Genomic DNA, 21,116 nt, shown 5'->3' with positions numbered 1-21,116 from the left:
TAGTTGCTCTGTGGCCTGTGGGATCTTCTCGGACCAGGGCTTGAACCTGTGTCCCTTGCATTGGCAGGCAGATTCTTAACCACCGTGCCACCAGGGAAGCCCCTACAAATATTTTTTGAGGGTCAGTTATGTACCAGGTGTGATGCTAAGCACTGGAGATAAAAAGATAAACAGGGCATTGTCCATGCACTCAGGAGTGCATAGTCTACAGCAGGAACTCAGTATCAAAAGGAATAAAATAATAGAGCTCAGAAACTGCTATGATAGGTGTTTAGGAAAATGCAGTGGGGGCCAGAGGAAGAAATAATTCTTCCAGGCAAGAAGGAGGTGTCAAGGAAAAATGATTTTTTAATTGGGCCCATTATCCTTTTTTTTCTCTGTCCATTTGAAATGAGTCTTCAAAAATGATTAGGAGTTTGCCAGTCAGAAAAGCAAGAAGGCTGTTGTCGGTAGAGAAAGCAGCCTGAGCAAAGACAGAGTAACTTTTTTTTTTTTTTTTTTTTTTTTTTTTTGCGGTACGCGGGCCTCTCACTGTTGTGGCCTCTCCCATTGTGGAGCACAGGCTCCAGATGCGCAGGCTCAGCGGCCATGGCTCACGGGCCTAGCCTCTCCATGGCATGTGGGATCTTCCCGGACCGGGGCACGAACCCGTGTCCCCTGCATCAGCAGGCGGACTCAACCACTGCTCCACCAGGGAAGCCCAAGACAGAGTAACTTGTTCTGTGAGTTAGGAGCACAGAATACGTACATTCATGTGTTCAGTCAACAAACATCTGTTGAGTTTCTGCTGTGTCAGATAACTGTGCTTGTGTGTTAGAGATTCAAGACCAAAAAGACACACTTCCTGCCTTCAAGCAGTTTGTAGGTTAGTCGAGAACAGAGACGTGTAAACATAATTAAATACAATTTGGCAGGTACAGGGATAGCGTTTATAAGGTTATGAGTGTGGTTAGATTGAAGATAGATGATGGGAGATGCCTCCTGGAAGTCATGAATAGAATTGGCAAGAGATGACACCGGAAAGGTATGTTAGGGCCAGATTGTAAAGAGTTCAGTGATGTGAAGTACTAGTTCTAGAGTCAGATTGCCTGGGTTCAAATCCCAGCTCTGCCACTTACTAGCTTTGTTAACTTAAGCAATTTCTTAACCTTTCTGTACCTCAGAGTAGTCTTTTCCTCATTTAATAGTGTGAGGATTAAACAAGATAATAGTGAGAAATCCTTAGAACATCCTGTTAAAACCATTATACCAGCTTTGTGTGGTCTGTTTGAACTTAAGTGGCTCTAATGGTATAGTTTTCAGAAACTATGTCATGTTAATTCTAGCAGGGAAATAGACGATTTTCTTAAGTTGAAAGGAAAATGAAAATTAAATGCATTGGTTTTTCTTTAAAACCCTCTTGGTCTGTAGGTTATGTTATAGACAAGAGCAGTAAGGAAAATCCTGTTCTCAAGTATGTCTTCTGTAGAATTGAGAGCAAAGTAAAGGAAGATCATGGCTGAGTGAAATTAGTCAGAGAGGTTAGAGTTTGTTACTAAGCCAGCCTGTGTTTTCAAGTAATTGATTTTTTTGTTTCTGACAATGACTCTGTAGAAATCCCAGTTGTCATCTTCTATAATAGCTCAGATGAATCTCTTTAATAAATCATCCTGTAGGGCTTCCCTGGTGGCGCAGTGGTGGAGAGTCCGCCTGCCGATGCAGGGGACACGGGTTCGTGCCCCGGTCCAGGAAGATCCCACATGCCACGGAGTGGCTGGGCCCGTGAGACATGGCCGCTGAGCCGGCACGTCCAGAGCCTGTGCTCCGCAACGGGAGAGGCCACAGCAGTGAGAGGCCCGCGTACGGGAAAAAAAAAAAAAAAAAAAATCATCCTGTAAACAATGGTGAGATACCTTTTTTTTGGTCTAATAAATTAGCAAAAATGAAAAATGCTTTGGTCATACCTTCTGTTGTCAAGGGTTGGAAGAAATTGATATGCTCAGACATTGCTGGCAGCACTGAAAATCGATGAAGGACTAGTTCTCCTTCTGTCAGTGTATAGAATGTGTGTTTCAGTTTCCTCATCTGGGAAACAAAGGGATTGGGCTGCATAAGCCATTCGAGGTGGCTGAGTCACGGTCAGAGTCACCTAGACAGTACGTGCCCGTTCTCCCACTGTCCCAGACCATATCAGAAAGGGAGAGGGTCTGTGGTTCAAAAGATTTCCCTAGAGATTCTGATTATCTACCATGACATCCACATTGAGAACCACTGAACTAGAGGACCTCTAAGAATCCTTTCAATTTTAACTTTCTAGGTTTCTGTGGTCAGGGAGGAAGAAACTTTTAAGTAGGAAATGCAGGAATATTTGGAACATATTAGCAAAAATAGTTTGTTCACAATATTAGGGCACCTCAATTCTATGTTTTGTTCAAAGTCTATTGTCAGTGAATAGTGTAGCTAGAGATTCTCGCACAAGCGTACTATAGTTAGGTGTAAGCATCTTTATTGCAGCATTGTTTGTAATGGGGGGAAAATGAGAAACAGGTGTCTGTCAGAAGAAGATCAGATAAATCAAGCATGACAGACCCCAGCAGTAGAATGCAGCCACTATACAGCCATTAAAAAAATCCTAACTTCAACCCTCCAGCAAATACAGTAGGGTCTACAGTTGTAATAAACAAAATCATTCCTCAGCATCTCCATCACAACCACTGTAGTCTAAGCCACCATCTTCTACTGCAGTAGCCTCCTAACGAGTCCCTCTGTGTCTGCTCTTGTGCCTCTTCAGTCTGTTTTATACAGAGTATAGAAATTGTGTCATTTCTTTTATAGTTTCTAATGTGCAATACTGCAGTTCAATTCTAATGCAAACCATCCAGAGTCAGCACAGACATCACAAGTTAAGGGCGTGGTCCTTAACCAAATTACCCTCACTTCAGACACCACCTACAAGTTTGGGAGGGCCCCAGGCTGTACACACTTCTTAACAACTGGTTACAAATTCAGGGGAATTCCCATGACCTCCTCAGGTTCATTAACTCACTAGAACAACTCATAAAACTCAAGAAAGCATTATACTTATGATTATAATTTCACTATAAAGGATACAGATCAGGGCCATCCAATGAAGAGATCTGTAGGGTGATGTCTAGGAGGGTCCTGAATACAGAGCTTCCATGTCCTCTTCCCATGGAATCAGGGCATGTAGCCCTCCCAGGAAGGTCTCCCAAGGCCTAGTGTTCACAGCTTTATCGGGATTTCACTACTTGAACATGACTGATTGACTCATTGGCTGCATGCTTGAACTCAGTCTCTAGCCCTCCCCCTATCCAGTAGGTCATGCTAATATCACTTAAAGCCTAAACCCTGTAAGTTGACATTGGTCTTTCTAGCTTAACAAACCCACATCCTGAGTCATCTTTTTAGCATAAACTCAGGTGTGGTCTTAGGGTCCACAGTGAATAACAGATACTCCTATCCCTCCCAGAAGTTCCAAGGGTTTAAAACGTTGCTGTGAAGAACCAAGGACAAAGGCCAGTCAGATTCTTTGTTTACAGCCCCATCACACTTAGAATAAAATCAAACGTCTTTATCAAGGCCATGAGGCCTAGATGATCTGGCTCTCCCACCTCATCTCCTATTCCTTTTCATTTATTCTCCTGCAGTACTGGCTTCCATTCTGTTCCTTAAACACATCAGGCATGCTCAGATTCTTTGTACAAGCTGTTCTGATGTCATTTTATGAGCTGATTCCTTTATTCATTTAAAAATAGCCCCTGTTTCCCGTCCTCTTTATCCCTTCGCCGTGTGTTTTTATTCTTCAGTGCATGGTAGTTACTAAATAAATATTTGTAGAATTACTTAGTTAATGGATACTTTTTATTCCTTTTGAATTGTGTGAATGTATTATCTATTCAAAAATAACTTTAAAGAATAAGGCAAGGGAAAATATACATTTAAATAAAGCAACTTGGCTTTATTTATTCCATAAGTTAGCTTATGAAGTGCTTTGTATCCATTTTTGTATGTATGCTTTTTTCCATTGATATTTTCAATGTGGAAGCAGAATTAATTCCTTCCCCTTTCTGTTTCTTTAAGACTTTGTTTATGATGCTGTTACAGCATTTATTGTAGTGAATCCTGTCATCTGCCCCCTTCTCCTTCCTACTACCTGCCCCGCCCCATCCCTGCCCCCAGACCTTGAAATTCTTGTAGCCTTGGCGCCAACCACAATTCTTAGTATATATTAGAAGGTGTTCAGTAAATACTAATTTTAACTAAATTGATATCTTCTCTATTAGCCCAATAAAAGCATAATGCTGAACTTGAGAATCATCGATTAAAAACTGTACAGTACAATACCTTTCCATCTTATTTTCATTAATTAAATAATGTACATTCGTGCTTTAGGAAATATTTGGTGCTAACATGATATAAAACTCATTACATGTCTTTGAGGAAGGGACTATTAAAGGAGGAATTCAGGTGCTTTCGTAAGGTATTTACAGCACTAAAGCTGTATTCTTTAATAGAGGAAGTTGCAGGGTGCTGTATGGGCACAGTAGAGGGAGAGACTGGGTCGAGGATAAAGATTTCCCTTAAGTTTAAACTGTGTGGAAAAGCAAGTTAGAAAAATCTGCTATGCAGAGAGTAGAGTAGGAGAGGAGAGAGCATTTCAGTAGAAAATTGTATGGTTGAAAACACAGCCATGAAAGAAGGAGGGTAGGATACCTTGTAGGAAATCTTTGAAGATGAAAGTAGAAAGGTTCGTGCCGGATTATAAGGGGGTTTGCATGCCATATCGTGTGGACAAAAAATTAATTAATCGATCTAAGAAAGAAACGGAAAAATTTTATTTGAGCCAAATTTGAGGATTATTACCTGGGAACAGCATGTCAGAAAGCTCCAAGAACTGTTCAGCCATTAGAAGTCAAGGCACAGTTATATAATTTTTTTGACACAGAGAGTTGTATATTAAGTGATGGATTATTGACAGTTTACACAATCCAGATCTAAGCATCCCTTTACAAGATCAAGAAGGAACATTATCTTTTAAGTAGTTGTCTTGTTGCTAAGAGAATGTTGCTCTTTACATGAGCAGGTATTTCTGCCAATGGGGGGAGGTTTGCTCGATGCATAATGCAGATACACAATGCACAGTAAGGGGAAGAGAGGGAGCCAAAGGGCAGAGAAGATTTTTTTATGTTTAAATTTTTCTTGTCTTGGGAGTTCCCTGGCAGGCCAATGGTTAAGACTCCATACTGTCACTGCCAAGGGCCCGGGTTCAGCCCCTGGTCAAGGAACTAAGATCTCACAAAAAGCGCGGTGCAGTGAATGAATGAATGAATGAATGAATGAATGAATTTATCTCGTCTTGCCATAAAACAAATTTTATTTCACAATAGGAAAATGTGGACTTTGTCCTTATAAACAGGAAGAATTCATCAAGATTAGTAATAGATTTTTCACTTTAGAGAGATAATTCTTGTGGCAGTGAGGAAAATGGATTGAAAATTTAGTCATTGCAAAAAGCACAATTAAGAATTTAGCTTGGGCTTCCCTGGTGGCGCAGTGGTTGAGGGTCCGCCTGCCAATGCAGGGGACACGGGTTTGTGCCCCGGTCCGGGAAGATCCCACATGCCACGGAGCGGCTGGGTCCGTGAGCCATGGCCACTGAGCCTGCGCGTCTGGAGCCTGTGCTCCGCAACAGGAGAGGCCACAGCAGTGAGAGGCCCGCGTACCGCAAAAAAAAAAAAAAAAAAAAAAGAATTTAGCTTAAGGGACTTCCCTGGCGGTCCAGTGGTTAAGACTCCACGCTTCCACTGCAGGGGGTGCGGGTTCAGTCCCTGGTCGGAGAGCTAAGATCCTGCATGCTGCGCCGTGCGGCCAAAAAAAGAAAGAATTTAGCTTAATAACCCACGCAAAAGATGATAAAAGGCCTGGAAAAGACATTGTATATAGGGCTTGGGAACCAAGAGATTATGAAAAGTGACAGAGAAGTAGTTAAGGATTATGCACAGATTTCTAAGTGACAGGCAGGTTTACACTTCAGTTGTGGGGGTTCCCCCAGGTTTATTGAGGTAATTGACACATAACAGTGTGTTAGTCCAGGGTGTACGGCATGATTTCATACGTGTATATATTCCAGATGGTTATCACAATAAATTTCATTCACGTCAGTCACCTCACATCATTACAAATTATTTTTCTTGTGATAAGAACTTTTAAGATCTACTCTCTTAGCAACTTTCTAGTATACAGTGTTAACTATAGTCACCATGCTGTACTTTACACCCCCAAAACTTACTTCTCTTACAATGACAAGTTTTTATCTGTTGACCACCTTTACCCATTTCTCTCTCTCTCTCACTTTCTCTCTCACACACACACACAAACACACCACCCCCGCCTCTGGCAACCACGAGTCTGTTCTATTTCAGATTTTTTAGAGTTCACATAAAAGTGTGATCATTTGTCTTTCTCTGATTTATTCCATTTAGCATAATGCCATCAAGTTTCATCCAAGTTGTCACAAATGGCAGGATTTCCCTTTTTTATGGCTGAATAATATTCTACTGTGTGTGTATCACATTTCCTTTATTCATCTGTCGTTGGATACTTAGGTTGTTTCCATGTCTTGGCTGTTGTAAATAATGCTGTAATTATTTATTTATGCAAAACAGTATGGAAGTTTCTCAGAAAATTAAAAATAGAACTACCATATGATCCAGCAATTCCACTTCTCAGTCTGTATCCAAAGAAAACAAAATCATTATCTCAAAAACATACCTACACCTCCGTGTTCCTCAGTGGAACATTATATACTAAGATTTAATGGAAATAAGGTTTGGAGGAAGAGGAGAATGAGCAGAGGTGATCCTTAGTGTAGTTTGGGGCTTATTGTTTTTTAAATGCCTGTGGAGTATCCACATGGAAATGTCTAGTATGCCTTTGGAAATATGGAACTGAACTTAGGAGCATAATGATAGAGAGGGAGAGAAATAGATAGATAGATGTGGGAGTTACACATGAAGGCCATAGTGAAGCAAACAGTGGGAATAATGTGGTTTTTTGTTTGTTTATGGAAAACATACAGAGAAAAGAAGGCGATTGGCCCTAGGAAGCATCAGCTCTGGGTGGGAAAAAAAAGTACTACTAGAAGCCAAGGCAGGGAAGTGTTTCCAAAATAAGAGAAGGACCAACCATGTCTGTAGGCCTGGGATTTGACAATTAAATGGTATAATTGAAACTAAACTAGTTTTGGTGGAGCGGTGTAAGCAAAAGTCAGATCTCAGAGGAGGGAGGGGGGCGGCAAATATTGAGTCCTTTTAGGAACGTTTAATTGTGAAGAGAAGAAGTGATGTGGAGCAGAGGGAGGCAGGACATATAGGGTACCCGAGTAAGAGGTCAAGTTGAAAAGATGTTTTCTCAAGTATGTGGAAATGTTGAACATTTTTGTAGATGAAGAGGAAGAAACAAGTACACAGGAAGAGTTGAAAATATGAGAAGAAAGATGATAATGGAGAAGGGCCTCAGAGGCCACATCAGGGAAGTGGGAGATAGTATAGGTGGAGAATTGGCCTTAATGAAAAGAAGTAAGACCACTGCTGAAACCAGGAAGGAAGGACAGAGTAAGGATTTCAAAAAGTTTAGAGGTGTAGGGGAGGAAAGTTGAAATCAGTAACTGGATCACTTGATCAGGCCTCTGTAGTCTCCTTGTCCTGGAAGGGAGTAAGAGCAGGACTGAGGACTTGGGGTAAATGGTGAAAGTTTAGAACAGAAGGTAGAAGATTAGATAAGGCTAACATTTGCAAGATAGCAAAAGAGTGTTAAGGTAGAGTTGGATGTCCATTTGCGCTGACTGACTGAGAGATTCAGGTTGAGAAGGGAAACAAAACTGGAAGCACTCAAAGACTGAAAAAATGGAGTTCTAGGGACAGGAGATGGAACTTTAGGTTTAATGGAAGTGAGAGACTAGGAGAGGAAGAAGGACAGAAAGCTGTAGTCGTGGAGGGAAATATTCAGAGTTGTGAAAGACTCAATCCCTAAATCTTTAAAAATGATTGAAAAAGCAATACCTGCAATAGGATTTTGAAGGTTTTCTGTCATAAACAACCTTCAGACTTCTGTCCTGAGTGAGTAGTTTTGCTTTCACAATGGTTCACTACTGTCCCTTGAGGCAAGAAAGAAAAGAAAATACCAATGCTTACCCACTGCATAGAGAGTGGACAAGCAGGACAGGAGTTCGTTTCCACCCAGTTAGGGTTCAGTTGAAAGCAGTGCTATAGGATGAGGTTGCTGAAAGAAATGCCAACGCTTACATTAAGATTTTACCCCTGACAGAAAGTGAGCAAAGTGCTGGGTGGGCACATTCACCAGGGGGAGAAGGTGCCAGCCCACCCATCCATCATCCTCCAGCTGGTGCCTGGAGGGGCAGCATGTTTCTGTTTGCAGTGAGAACCAATAGTCACACCTGCTTGAAAACATTCTTTTGGATAATTGGGTGAAGATTTAAAGTTAGGTTAGGTGCCAACATGTTCCCTGCATTCGTTAGGGTGGATAAGTGGCTCTACTGGCACTGAGCCGCCTTGGCTTCTTTTTTTGGACAAATCAGGTACAAACAAAGAACAGCCCACCCATCCTTTCATTAATCCCTCAGTATTTTCTGTTTGAAAAAGATCTGGGAGCATGTGAAACTTGTTTTGGGCCTTACACTATTCACAATGTTCAGGTGAATTTTTTGGAATCTTTGTTACCCACGAGGCCCGTGGGGACCAGAAAGGCCCCTAAGTGGTACTAAGACAAGAAATGTCTAGCACTGGCCAGTCCTTCTCTCACATCTTGAAGGCAAGTGTTAAAACAATTGTTGCTACTTTTCCTTCCAGAAATTCTATACAAAGGCAAGAATGGAAGTCAAGTTCTCAGAAGAGGATATGAAATAAGGGATAGAATCTCATACCTACCTGGGTCTAACACAGAAAACACACACACACACACACACACACACACACACACACACACACACACACACACACACACACACTTTCACCTCAAAATGGCACACTCGGTGATCACAACTCTTCTTTCACTAAGCGTCTTTAAGCTTTTTTTTTTCCTTTTTGTTATGAGGACTGGGCTTAATGCTTGTGAAAGTATGGCTCTTCTCTGACTTCTTTTGCATCCTGGACCTATCCCCCTCTATAATAGAAGGCAAAACCCAAAGCGTTTTTTATAGTGATACAGTTAAGGTAGAAAAGACATGTTCTTTTGGTTTCCTAAAAAAGAAACTAAATTTTAAAGGGTACGTTATAGGCTATATGTTCATGTTTGGTTGTTACTATAATTTTGATAATTTTATTAACACTATAAACCTGTGTTAATTATAATAATGTATACCCTGTTCTTAAAGAACATTAGACCCAGTCTTTTGATGAAAAGCAGCTTATTGGTGCCATATCAAATGTCTAAAATGCCATCAAGTTTTCAGGGCTGCCTTGTTATCTTTATTTGTACAGATCAATCTGATTTGGGGTTCTTTATCAAGAATAATATGATCTTTTATTGAGCTAGAAAGAGATAGAAGGTGTTTTGTTTTTTAATTTTGGCTAGAATGGTGTTTCTCAAAGTGTGGTTCCTGGACCAGCAGCATCAGCATGATTTAAAGAAGCTCAGTGCCCAGATTTTTACTAGGGGATGGCACATAGGCAGTCTCTGCCTGACAGGTACCAGAATTCAGACTCCCAGAAGGAAGGCAGGTGTTCAGCATAAACTGTATTGTTTATACAGACAATGTAGGCACAGTCAGTTCTGGCAATGGTGTGAACCTCCCCAGAATCCAAGTTCCAGATGCTTGCCAAGGGCCAACCTAATATGCAGTGCTTTCAAAGGATAGCAGTCGGACCTGCTATGCTTCTTTTCTTCACAGCTGTCCTAAATATATCAGTGTTTGATCCATTCTTTTTATTGAGTTACTGGTCTTGATGTATGTCTGTGTGGCAATTTCCTTAGAATGTAAACTCTTTGAGGACAGATAGCATCTATTCTGTAAACTTTGTCAGACCTCAAGATGAGTGCCACTTACAGTGTGAGCCTATAATAAATCCTTTGCTTCTGTTCATGCTTTGTGCCTATACTGCCTGTTGCATCACTCCTTGTTTAAATGCTGGCCATTCTTCAGTGCCATACTCAACTCCCCAACTCTGCCATGAAGCCTTAACTGATTAGACACTTGACTTTGAGCTCTCCTTTTTCTTAACTCTAGTGGCCCACCAACTCTTGTGCTACTCAGTTTAGTGCTAGATTTTAGACTGCCTTAAATTTTCCCCTCATTTCATATACTTATCTGTCGTCTCCTGTCAAAATATAAACTCCTTAAAGCAGCCTGATCTTTTCTGTTTTAAAGAGCAGTGGTTCTTAGACCCCCCCAAAATTTTCTTGATTGATTAATGATGTAAATTACATAGAAAAAACAAACTAAATAAAATGATTAGACCTAGCATTCTTGTATTTTTAGATATTTAGAGGTAAATCAAACAAACAAGCTTCCTCTTCAGAAGGAGAGTAGTTAGGGAATTCCCTAATGGTCCAGTGGTTAGGACTCTGTGCTTTCACTGACAAATGCCCTGGGTTCAGTCCCTGGTCGGGGAACTAAGATCCCGCAAGCCACGCAGCGCGGCCAAAAAAGAAAAAAGAAAAAGAGTAGTTAATCCCATAGATGTGATTAAACAAGATATAATTACAGAAAGGATACCTCCATTTTACAGAAACCTCCTGTGGTTTGAATAAGGGAATGTCAGAAACCAAATCAATTACAGTGGCCCTTAATTGTTAGCTGGGCCTCAGTTATCTTAAGTTGTTATATGGGGTTAAAGAAGTCATGTTAAACCAGTAATTTTTGATTGTATACTGTATTTTGCCAAATGTTTTTTTCCCCGAAACTGAAATTCTGGGAAGCCGCCATTATTCTACTCATAGTTGATAGCTGTAATTAATTGCGTCCTGCTTTTAGCAAACCAAATTGAACATGTTCTGTTAGCCAAATTTTCAGTTATCTGTAGGGCTCTTTGTCCCATTTCCCATGGACGGGTAAAGGCATTTCTGTTGTCATTTTGTTTAATTATTATTGAGATGCTGGAGACTCGACATTTAAGATTGATCCCATTCAGCAGAGGATTTAGAACCAACGATTAGAAATTAGAAATGCTAACGTGTTTTAGTAGTATTGTATTCTTTTTTTTATAAATTTATTTATTTATTTATTTTTGGCTCTGTTGGGTCTTCGTTTCTGTGCGAGGCCTTTCTCTAGTTGCAGCGAGCAGGGGCCACTCTTCATCGCGGTGTGCGGGCCTCTCGCTCTCGCGGCCTCTCTTGTTGCGGAGCACAGACTCCAGACGCACAGGCTCAGTAGTTGTGGCTCACGGGCCCAGTTGCTCCGCGGCATGTGGGATCCTCCCAGACCAGGGCTCGAACCCGTGTCCCCTGCATTGGCAGGCAGATTCTCAACCACTGTGCCACCAGGAAAGCCCCCGTAGTATTGTATTCTTGGTCAACTCATTTCTGTTCTAATTTCCCCTGTGGAGGTCTTGGCTAACAGCTTATATAGAATACCAAATTTAGACTCCAGGATCCATACAGCAGGTTATTGCTACCATTTGAAGTGAATAAATCATCTTTTGTCTCCAATCTTTGCAGGTATAAAGAAGTGAATAAACGGAGACCCCGAAGTTTACTAGAGAAACTGCGCTGGGTGACCCTAGGCTACCATTATAACTGGGACAATAAGGTATTAAAATTTTCTTGCTAATTCCATTGTTTTTCCATTTTTATTCTTTTTGGGCCCGCATAGTTTGACTTTTTCCTGGCCAAGCTTAAAGTACCAGATTATACATATGTGGAAGGATTTCTTTCATTTATTCCCTCCTAAAATCCTCTTGATATGGTATCTCAAGAGGAATGAATAATTTATCAAGAGAAAATTACTTTTTCATATGCTCTCAGGTTATATTATTTTATCAGAAGTCATTGGTGCTGCTTCTGGGGAGGTTTCAGGGATACAGATTTTTCTTTACTATATTAAAGAGCAGTTCTCAATTACAATCTTTATTTCCGTTATTATTTAGTGTTTGTTGATCATTTATTTTCTACATAATATGTGCCTGGAGTAAAAGAAGCTCCATGTACTTCTGGTATTCTCTTCTATCAACTCACAAAAGAACTTTCAAGATCTAGACACCTCTGACTGCTATATAAGGTCTGAGCAGGAGAGATGGGAAAGAATGTCCTACAGTTAACAAAGTTCCATGTTTTCTTGAGGTACAATTTCTTCTTTCCTGACCCTATGATTCAGAAAATGGCGCCTTTATCGCTGGCATCTCAGTGCCTCTTTTCACAATGAGATGTTTGCCACCAAGTGGAAAGACTAATTCTGAGAGTAAACTGAATAAAGCAAATTGGTATAGACCATCTTCCTACTAATCAGTTACGTTTTAAGAGCTCCATAGTTTCAGTCAACCCAGCTCATTAATAAATATGGTAACTACTCAAAATAATGGTAAATGTTGCTCAGAACTATTCATGATAAAATTCTTATTTTTAGTGATATAGATTTAATGGAAAACTAGACATCTGTATTTGGGGAAATGGCCGTGTGGTTTTCTTTGGGTTAGACAGCCTGGATTTGAATCTTGCCTTCAATATGGGTAGTGCCTCCCTCATAAGGTGGTTGTGAGGATTAAATGATTAATTCCTTTGTAGTAATAACAACAGTGCCTGGCTATTCTAAGCAGTTAAATGTATTAAATGTTAGCTTATTGTTTTTTATGATATTAATTTTACTGTAGATATTGTTATTCTCCAAGGAATAAGTTAGCCCCATTTACTAAGAAAAACATGGAGTGAAAATTATCAAAAACACTGAAAGGGTAATCAGAAAAAGAGAAAGAGAATTAAGAAAGAAGAGTAGTACATAGATAGTTTGGATAGGGATGAAAGCCCAAAAAGGTAATTCTTTCATTATAGCAGAGGCAGTCTAGTGCTAGAATAGGAGCTCTAAGTGGCTGGTCTTCTGAAGGACTAAAACAAAATGGTAGAAGAAACCTTAAAGTTCTCTAACTACACCCTTAGTTTTGAGAAATTAAATAGGAGCTCTTACTTGCAATTCAGGAAAAGAAGAAAAAAGTAAAACAGATTCCAACTGAAGAGGCTTGGCCATCCATCAAAGACTTTTCAGAAAAGTCTTTCTTAACGTGAAATTAAAGCTCACTTCTCAGCCCCGAACCAAGATGGCGGAGTAGAAGGACGTGCTCTCACTCCCTCTTGTGAGAACACCAGAATCACAGCTAGCTGCTGGACAAACATCAACAGGAAGACACTGGAACTCACCAAAAAAAGATACCCCACATCCAAAGACAAAGGAGAAGCCACAATGAGATGGTAGGAGGGGTGTACTCACAGTAAAATCAAATCCCATAACTGCTGGGTGGGTGACTCACAGACTGGAGAACACTTATACCACAGAAGTCCACCCACTGGAGTGAAGGTTCTGAGCCCCACGTCAGGCTTCCCAACCTGGGGGTCCGGCAACGGGAGGAGGAATTCCTAGAGAATCAGACTTTGAAGGCTAGTGGGATTTGATTGCAGGACTTTGACAGGACTGCGGGAAACAGAGACTGCACTTTTGCAGGGCATACACAAAGTAGTGTGCGCATCGGGACCCAGGGGAAGGATCAGTGACCCCAGGGGAGACTGAACCAGACGTACCTGCTACTGTTGGAGGGTCTCCTGCAGAGGCGGGCGGTGGCTGTGGCTCACCGTGGGGACAAGGACACTGCCAGCAGAAGTTCTGGGAAGTACTCCTTGGTGTGAGCCCTCCCAGAGTCCGCCATTAGCCCCAACAAAGAACCCAGGTAGTCTCCAGTGTTCGGTTGTCTCAGGCCAGACAACCAGTGGGGTGGGGGGCGGGGAACCCAGCTCCACCCACCAGCAGTCAAGTGGATTAAAGTTTTACTGAGCTCTGCCCACCAGAGCAACAGCTCTACCCGCCACCAGGAAACTTGCACAAGCCTCTTAGATAGCCACATCCACCAGAGGGCAGACACCAGAAGCAAGAAGAACTACAGTCCTGTAGCCTGGGGAACAAAAACCACATTCACAGAAAGATAGATAAGATGAAAAGGCAGAGGGCTATGTACCAGATGAAGGAACAAGATAAAACCCCAGAAAAACAACTAAATGAAGTGGAGATAGGCAACCTTCCAGAAAAAGAATTCAGAATAATGATAGTGAAGATGATCCAGGACCTCGGAAAAAGAATGGAGACAAAGATCGAGAAGATGCAAGAAATGTTTAACGAAGACCTGGAAGAATTGAAGAGCAAACAGAGATGAACAATACAATAACTGAAATGCAAACTACACTAGAAGGAATCAATAGCAGAATAACTGAGGCAGAAGAACGGATAAGTGACCTGGAAGATAGAATGGTGGAATGCACTGCTGCAGAACAGAATAAAGAAAAAAAAATGAAAAGAAATGAAGACAGCCTAGGAGACCTCTGGGACAACATTAAACACAACAACATTCGCATTATAGGGGTCCCAAAAGGAAAAGAGAGAGAGGAAGGACCTGAGAAAATTTTTAAAGAGATTAGAGTCAAAAACTTCCCTAACATGGGAAAGGAAATAGCCACCCAAGTCCAGGAAGCATAAAGTGTCCCATACAGGAGAAACCCAAGGAGAAACACATCGAGACACATAATAATCAAATTGGCAAAAATTAAAGATAAAGAAAAATTATTGAAAGCAGCAAGGGTAAAATGACAAATAACATACAAGGGAACTCCCATAAGGTTAACAGCTGATTTCTCAGCAGAAACTCTACAAGCCAGAGGGGTATGGCATGATATAATTAAAGTGATGAAAGGGAAGAACCTACAACCAAGATTACTCTACCCAGCAAGGATCTCATTCAGATTCGATGGAGAAATCAAAAGCTTTACAGACAAGCAAAAGCTAAGAGAATTCAGCACCACCAAACCAGCTCTACAACAAATGCTAAAGGAACTTCTCTAAGTGAGAAACACAAAAGAAGAAAAGGACATACAAAAACAAACCCAAAACAATAAAGAAAATGGTCATAGGAACATACATGTCAATAATTACCTTAAACGTGAATGAATTAAATGCTCCAACCAAAAGACAGAGGCTCACTGAATGGATACAAAAACAAGACCTATCTATATGCTGTCTACAAGAGACCTAAGGACACATACAGACTGAAAGTGAGGGGATGGAAAAAGATACTCCATGCAAATGGAAATCAAAAGAAAGCTGGAGTAGCAATACTCATATCAGATAAAATAGACTTTAAAGAATGTTAAAAGAGACAAGGAATGAAGCTGCATAATGATCAAGGGATCAATCCAAGAAGAAGATATAACAATTATAATTGTATATGCACCCAACATAGGAGCACCTCAATACATAACGCAGCTGCTAACAGCTATAAAAGAGGAAACTGACAGTAACACAATAATAGTGGGGGACTTTAACACCTCACACCAATGGACAGATCATCCAAAATGAAAATAAATAAGGAAACAGAAGCTTTAAATGAGACAATAGACCAGATAGATTTAACTTATATTTATAGGACATTACATCCAAAAACAACAGATTACACTTTCTTCTCAAGTGCACACACAACATTCTCCAGTATAGATCACATCTTGGGTCACAAATCCAGCCTCAGTAAATTTAAGAAAATTGAAATCATATCAAGCATCTTTTCTGATCACAATGCTATGAGATTAGAAATCCATTACAGGGAAAAAACGTAAAAAACACAAACACATGGAGGCTAAACAATATGTTATTAAATAACCAAGAGATCACTGAAGTAATCAAAGAGGAAATCAGAAAATACCTAGAGACAGATGACAATGAAAACACGACGATCCAAAACCTATGGGATGCAGCAAAAGCAGTTCTAAGAGGGAAGTTTATAGCTATACAAGCCTACCTCAAGAAACAAGAAGAATCTCAAATAAACAATCTAACCTTACACCTAAAGGAACTAGAGAAAGAAGAAAAAACCCAAAGTTAGTAGAAGGAACGAAATCATAAAGATCAGAGCAGAAATAAATAGAAACAAAGAAAACAATAGCAAAGATCAATAAAACTAAAAGCTGGTTCTTTGAGAAGATAAACAAAATTGATAAACCATTAGCCAGACTCATCACGAAAAACAGGGAGAGGACTCAAATCAATAAAATTAGAAATGAAAAAGGAGAAGTTACAACAGTCACCACAGAAATACAAAGCATCCTAAGAGACTACTACAAGCAACTCTATGCCAATAAAATGGACAACCTGGAAGAAATGGACAAATTTTTAAAAAAGTATAATCTTCCAAGACTGAACCAGGAAAAAGGAATAGAAAATATGAACAGACCAGTCACAAGTAATGAAATTGAAACTGTGCTTAAAAATCTCTCAACAAACAAAGGTCCAGGACCAGATGGCTTCACAGGTGAATTCTGTCAAACATACAGAGAAGAGCTAACACCCATCCTTCTCAAACTCTTCCAAAAAATGGCGGAGGAAGGAATACTCCCAAACTCATTCTATGGGGCCACCGTCACCCTGATACCAAAACCAGACAAAGACACTACAAAAAAAGAAAATTACAGACCAATATCACTGATGAATATAGATGTGAAACTCCTGAACAAAGTACTAGCAAATGGAATCCAGCAACACGTTAAAAGGATCATACACCATGATCAAGTGGGATTTATCCCAGGAATGCAAGGATTCTTCAATATATGCAAATCAATCAGTGTGGTACACCATATTAACAAATTGAAGAAAAAAAAACATGATAATCTCAGGAGATGCAAAAAAAGCTTTTGACAAAATACACCCATTTATGATAAAAACTCTCCAGAAAGTGGGCATAGAGGGAACCTACCTCAACATAATAAAGGCCATATATGACAAACCCACAGCAAACATCATTCTTGGTGGTGAAAAACTGAAAGCATTTCCTCTAAGATCAGGAACAAGACAAGGATGTCCACTCTCACCACTATCATTCAACCTAGTTTTGGAAGTCCTAGCCACGGCAATCAGAAGAAAAAGCAATTAAAGGAATACAAATTGGAAAAGAAGAAGTAAAACTGTCACTGTTTGCAGACGACATCGTACTATACATGGAGAATCCTAAAGATGCCACCAGAAAACTACTACAGCTAATCAATGAATTTGGTAAAGTTGCAGGATACAGAATTAATGCACAGAAATCTCTTGCATTCCTATACGCTAATGATGAAAAATCTGAAAGAGAAATTAAGGAAACACTCCCATTTACCATTTCAACAAAAAGAATTAAATACCTAGGAATAAACCTAACTAGTGAGACAAAAGACCTATATGCAGAAAACTATAAGACACTGATGAAAGAAATTAAAGATGATAACAACAGATGGAGAGATATACCATGTTCTTGGATTGGAAGAAACAATATTGTGAAAATGACTGTACTACCCAAAGCAATCTCCAGATTCAATGTAATCCCTATCAAATTACCGATGGCATTTTTACAGAACTAGAACAAAAAATCTTAAAATTTGTATAGTGACACAAAAGACCCCGAATAGCCAAAGCAGTGTTGAGGGAAAAAACAGAGCTGGAGGAATCAGACTCCCCAACTTCAGACTATACTACAAAGCTTCAGTAATCAAGAAAATATGGTACTGGCACAGAAACAGAAGCATAGATCAATGGAACAAGATAGAAAGCCCAGAGATAAACCCATGCACCTATGTTCAACTAGTCTATGACAAAGGAAGCAAGGATATACAATGAAGAAAAGACAGTCTCTTCAATAAATGGTGCTGGGAAACTGGACAGCTACATGTAAAAGAATGAAATTAGAACACTCCCTAACACCATGCAGAAAAATAAACTCAAAATGGATTAGAGACCTAAATGTAAGACCGGACACTGTAAAACTCTTATAGGAAAACATAGGAAGAACACTCCTTGACATAAATCACAGCAAGGTCTTTTTTGATCCACCTCCTAGAGTAATGGAAATAAAAACAAAAATAAACAAATGGGACCTAATGAAATTTCAAAGCTTTTGCACAGCAAAGGAAACCATAAACAAGACGAAAAGACAACCCTCAGAATGGGAGAAAATATTCGCAAACGAATCAACAGAAAAAGGATTAATCTCCAAAATATATAAACAGCTCATGCAGCTCAATATTAAAAAAACAAACAACCCAATCCAAAAATGGGCAGAAGACCTAAATAGACATTCTCCAAAGAAGACAGATGGCCAAGAAGCACATGAAAAGCTGCTCAACATCACTAATTTTTAGAGAAAAGCAAATCAAAACTACAATGAGGTATCACCTCACACCATTTAGAATGGGCATCATGAGAAAATCTACAAACAACAAATGCTGGAGAGGGTGTGGAGAAAAGGGAGCTCTCTTGCACTGTTGGTGGGAATGTAAATTGATACAGCCACTACAGAGAACAGTAGGAGGTTCCTTCAAAAACTAAAAACAGAATTACCATATGTCCCAGCAATCCCACTACTGGGCATATACCCAGGGAAAACCATAACTCAATGCACCCCAGTGTTCATTGCAGCATTATTTACAATAGCCAGGTCATCGAAGCAACCTAAATGCCCATCGACAAACGAATGGATAAAGAAGTTGTGGTACATATATACAATGGAATATTACTCAGGCATAAAAAGGAACGAAATTGGGTCATTTGTTGAGATGTGGATGGATCTGTAGACTGTCATACAGAGTGAAGTAAGTGAGAAAGAGAAAAACCAGTATCGTATATTAACGCATATATGTGGAACCTAGAAAAATGGTACAGATGAATTGGTTTACAGGGCAGAAATTGACACACAGCTGTAGAGAACAAACGTATAGACACCAAGGGGGGAAAGCGGTGGGGGTGGGGGTGTGATGAATTGGGAGATTGGGATTGACATGTATACACTAATATGTATAAAATTGATGACTAATAAAAGAAAAATGAGGAAGAGAAACAGGAAATAAGTATGTTGTTAACATACTGAAATAACAAAAATATACTGAAGCCCATTTTTTTAAATGTGGATGAAAGATTAGTGTGTGTGTGATAGGTTTCTAGTTGTTGTTACTGTTCGCATTCCTGTTAATGGATTCCTGTTTCTGCTGTATTGAATCCTCTGTGCTTTGGAGCAGGTGTGTACCAATTGTCTTTTGTCCCAGTAATAATCACTTACTGAAGACAAAAAAAAAAAAAAAAAAAAAAAAGCTCAGTTCTCTCCAGAGCTATGACCATTGCTTCAGCTAGTCAACACTAGTGGGGATGTGAGACAAAAGTGGATTTTCTAATCAGATTTGAGGTTGACTGAGTAATGGGAGGAATGAGAGAGGAGCATCAGCCCAAGGAAGAGTATCAGGATGCTGCTGGCTTACATAGCCAGACTAGCCCTCAGCCTCCTCTGCGTAGGAGGCTGCTGCCTTGTCATTCTCAGAAATTGTATATGTTTTGTAGAGAGTGTGTTCTGGCCTTTGTTTTTTGTTTTTTAAAAGAAAAAGGATATTTATGATCCTTAGGTACAAAAAATAGAGGCAGTTCGGGGGTAAAGTGCTGAAAATTACTTCCATTTTAAGGTTGTGCCTTGACCACAGTGTAAGTCAGTTTATATTCAGATGTTTTGAGCATGTCATCCCATCAGATTGACTAGTGAAATCACATGAAACTACGTTGCAGGCTGAGGGGTCCAAAATCAAACTAGCTATAGTATTTGAGTTGCCCTTTTTTTTTTTTTTTTTTTGTGGTACGTGGGCCTCTCACTGTTGTGGCCTCTCCCGTTGTGGAGCACAGGCTCCGGATGCGCAGGCTCAGCGGCCATGGCTCACGGGCCCAGCTGCTCTGCGGCATGTGGGATCTTCCCGGACTGGGGCACGAACCCATGTCCCCTGCATCGGCAGGCGGACTCTCAACCACTGCGCCACCAGGGAAGCCCCGCGTTGCCTTTTTTTTTTTTTAAATAAACTTTGTATTTTAGTATAGTTTTAGGTTTACAGAAAGGTTGAAAAGGTAGTACAGAGTTCCCAAATACCCCACACCCAGTTTTCCCTTTTATTAACGTCATATTAGTATGGTACCTTTTTCTCAATTAGTGAACCGATAGTAATACTTTTTTTTTTTTTTTTTTTTTTTTCTTTTTGCGGTATGCGGGCCTCTCACTGTTGTGGCCTCTCCCGTTGCGGAGCACAGGCTCCGGATGCGCAGGCCCAGCGGCCATGGCTCACGGGCCCAGCCGCTCCGCGGCATATGGGATCCTCCCAGACCGGGGCACGAACCCGTATCCCCTGCATCGGCAGGCGGACTCTCAACCACTGCGCCACCAGGGAGGCCCATACTTTTTTTTTAATATTGATATTTATTTATTTATTTATTTGGCTGTGCTGGGTCTTAGTTGGGGCACATAGGATCTTCGTTGCTGCATGTAGCATCTTTTAGTTGTAACATGCAGGCTGTTAGTTGCAGCATGTGGCATCTAGTTCCCTGACCAGGGATCAAACCCAGGCCCCCTGCAGTGGGAGCGTGGAGTCTAAACCGCTGGACTACCAGGGAAGTCCCAGTAATACATTATCATAATAGTGAAGTCCATACTTCATCTATATTTCCTTAATTTTTAACTGATGTACTTTCTGTTCCAGGATCCCATCCAGGTTACATAACATTTAGTCAGCGTGTTTCCTTAGGCACCTCTTGGTAGTGATAGTTTTGAGTTGCCTTTTACCCTAAGAGAACTATCCTGTTTGGGAGTAGAGTATACCAGAGAGAGGTGTAACTGCTTCATACGTTGACTTTGTACAGCGTGACTGTGTCTGATGTATCACTGCATAGCACAGTGCCTACCATATAATAGGTGCTCAGTATTTTGAATTGACCCATTATTAGATTACTGGTTGCCTCAAAAATGGATGGCTACTAAGTAGTACAAACTACTGTGTATAAAATAAATAAGCTACAAGGATATATTGTACAGCACAGGGAACATAGCCAGTACTTTATAATAACTATAAATAGAGTATAATCTATA

General features: G+C 40.3%; 1 protein-coding gene across 2 annotated transcripts in view; it reads left to right on the top strand.

Annotated features, from left to right (window-relative positions):
* The window catches only part of ALKBH1 (alkB homolog 1, histone H2A dioxygenase), a 32,526-nt gene that overhangs the window by 7,627 nt on the left and 3,783 nt on the right, over window positions 1–21,116 (top strand). For both annotated transcript variants that reach the window (XM_082617660.1, XM_082617659.1), the window contains exon 4: window positions 11,674–11,764. In XM_082617660.1, coding sequence (XP_082473786.1) covers window positions 11,674–11,764 — 91 coding nt within the window. The remainder of the gene's footprint in view (window positions 1–11,673; window positions 11,765–21,116) is intronic.

The sequence above is a fragment of the Mesoplodon mirus genome, assembly GCF_964341445.2.
Source record: "Mesoplodon mirus genome assembly, chromosome: 4".
Classification (NCBI taxonomy): Eukaryota; Metazoa; Chordata; class Mammalia; order Artiodactyla; family Ziphiidae; genus Mesoplodon; species Mesoplodon mirus.
Note: the sequence above shows the minus strand (reverse complement) of the source record. Positions and strands in the feature narration are given on the sequence as shown.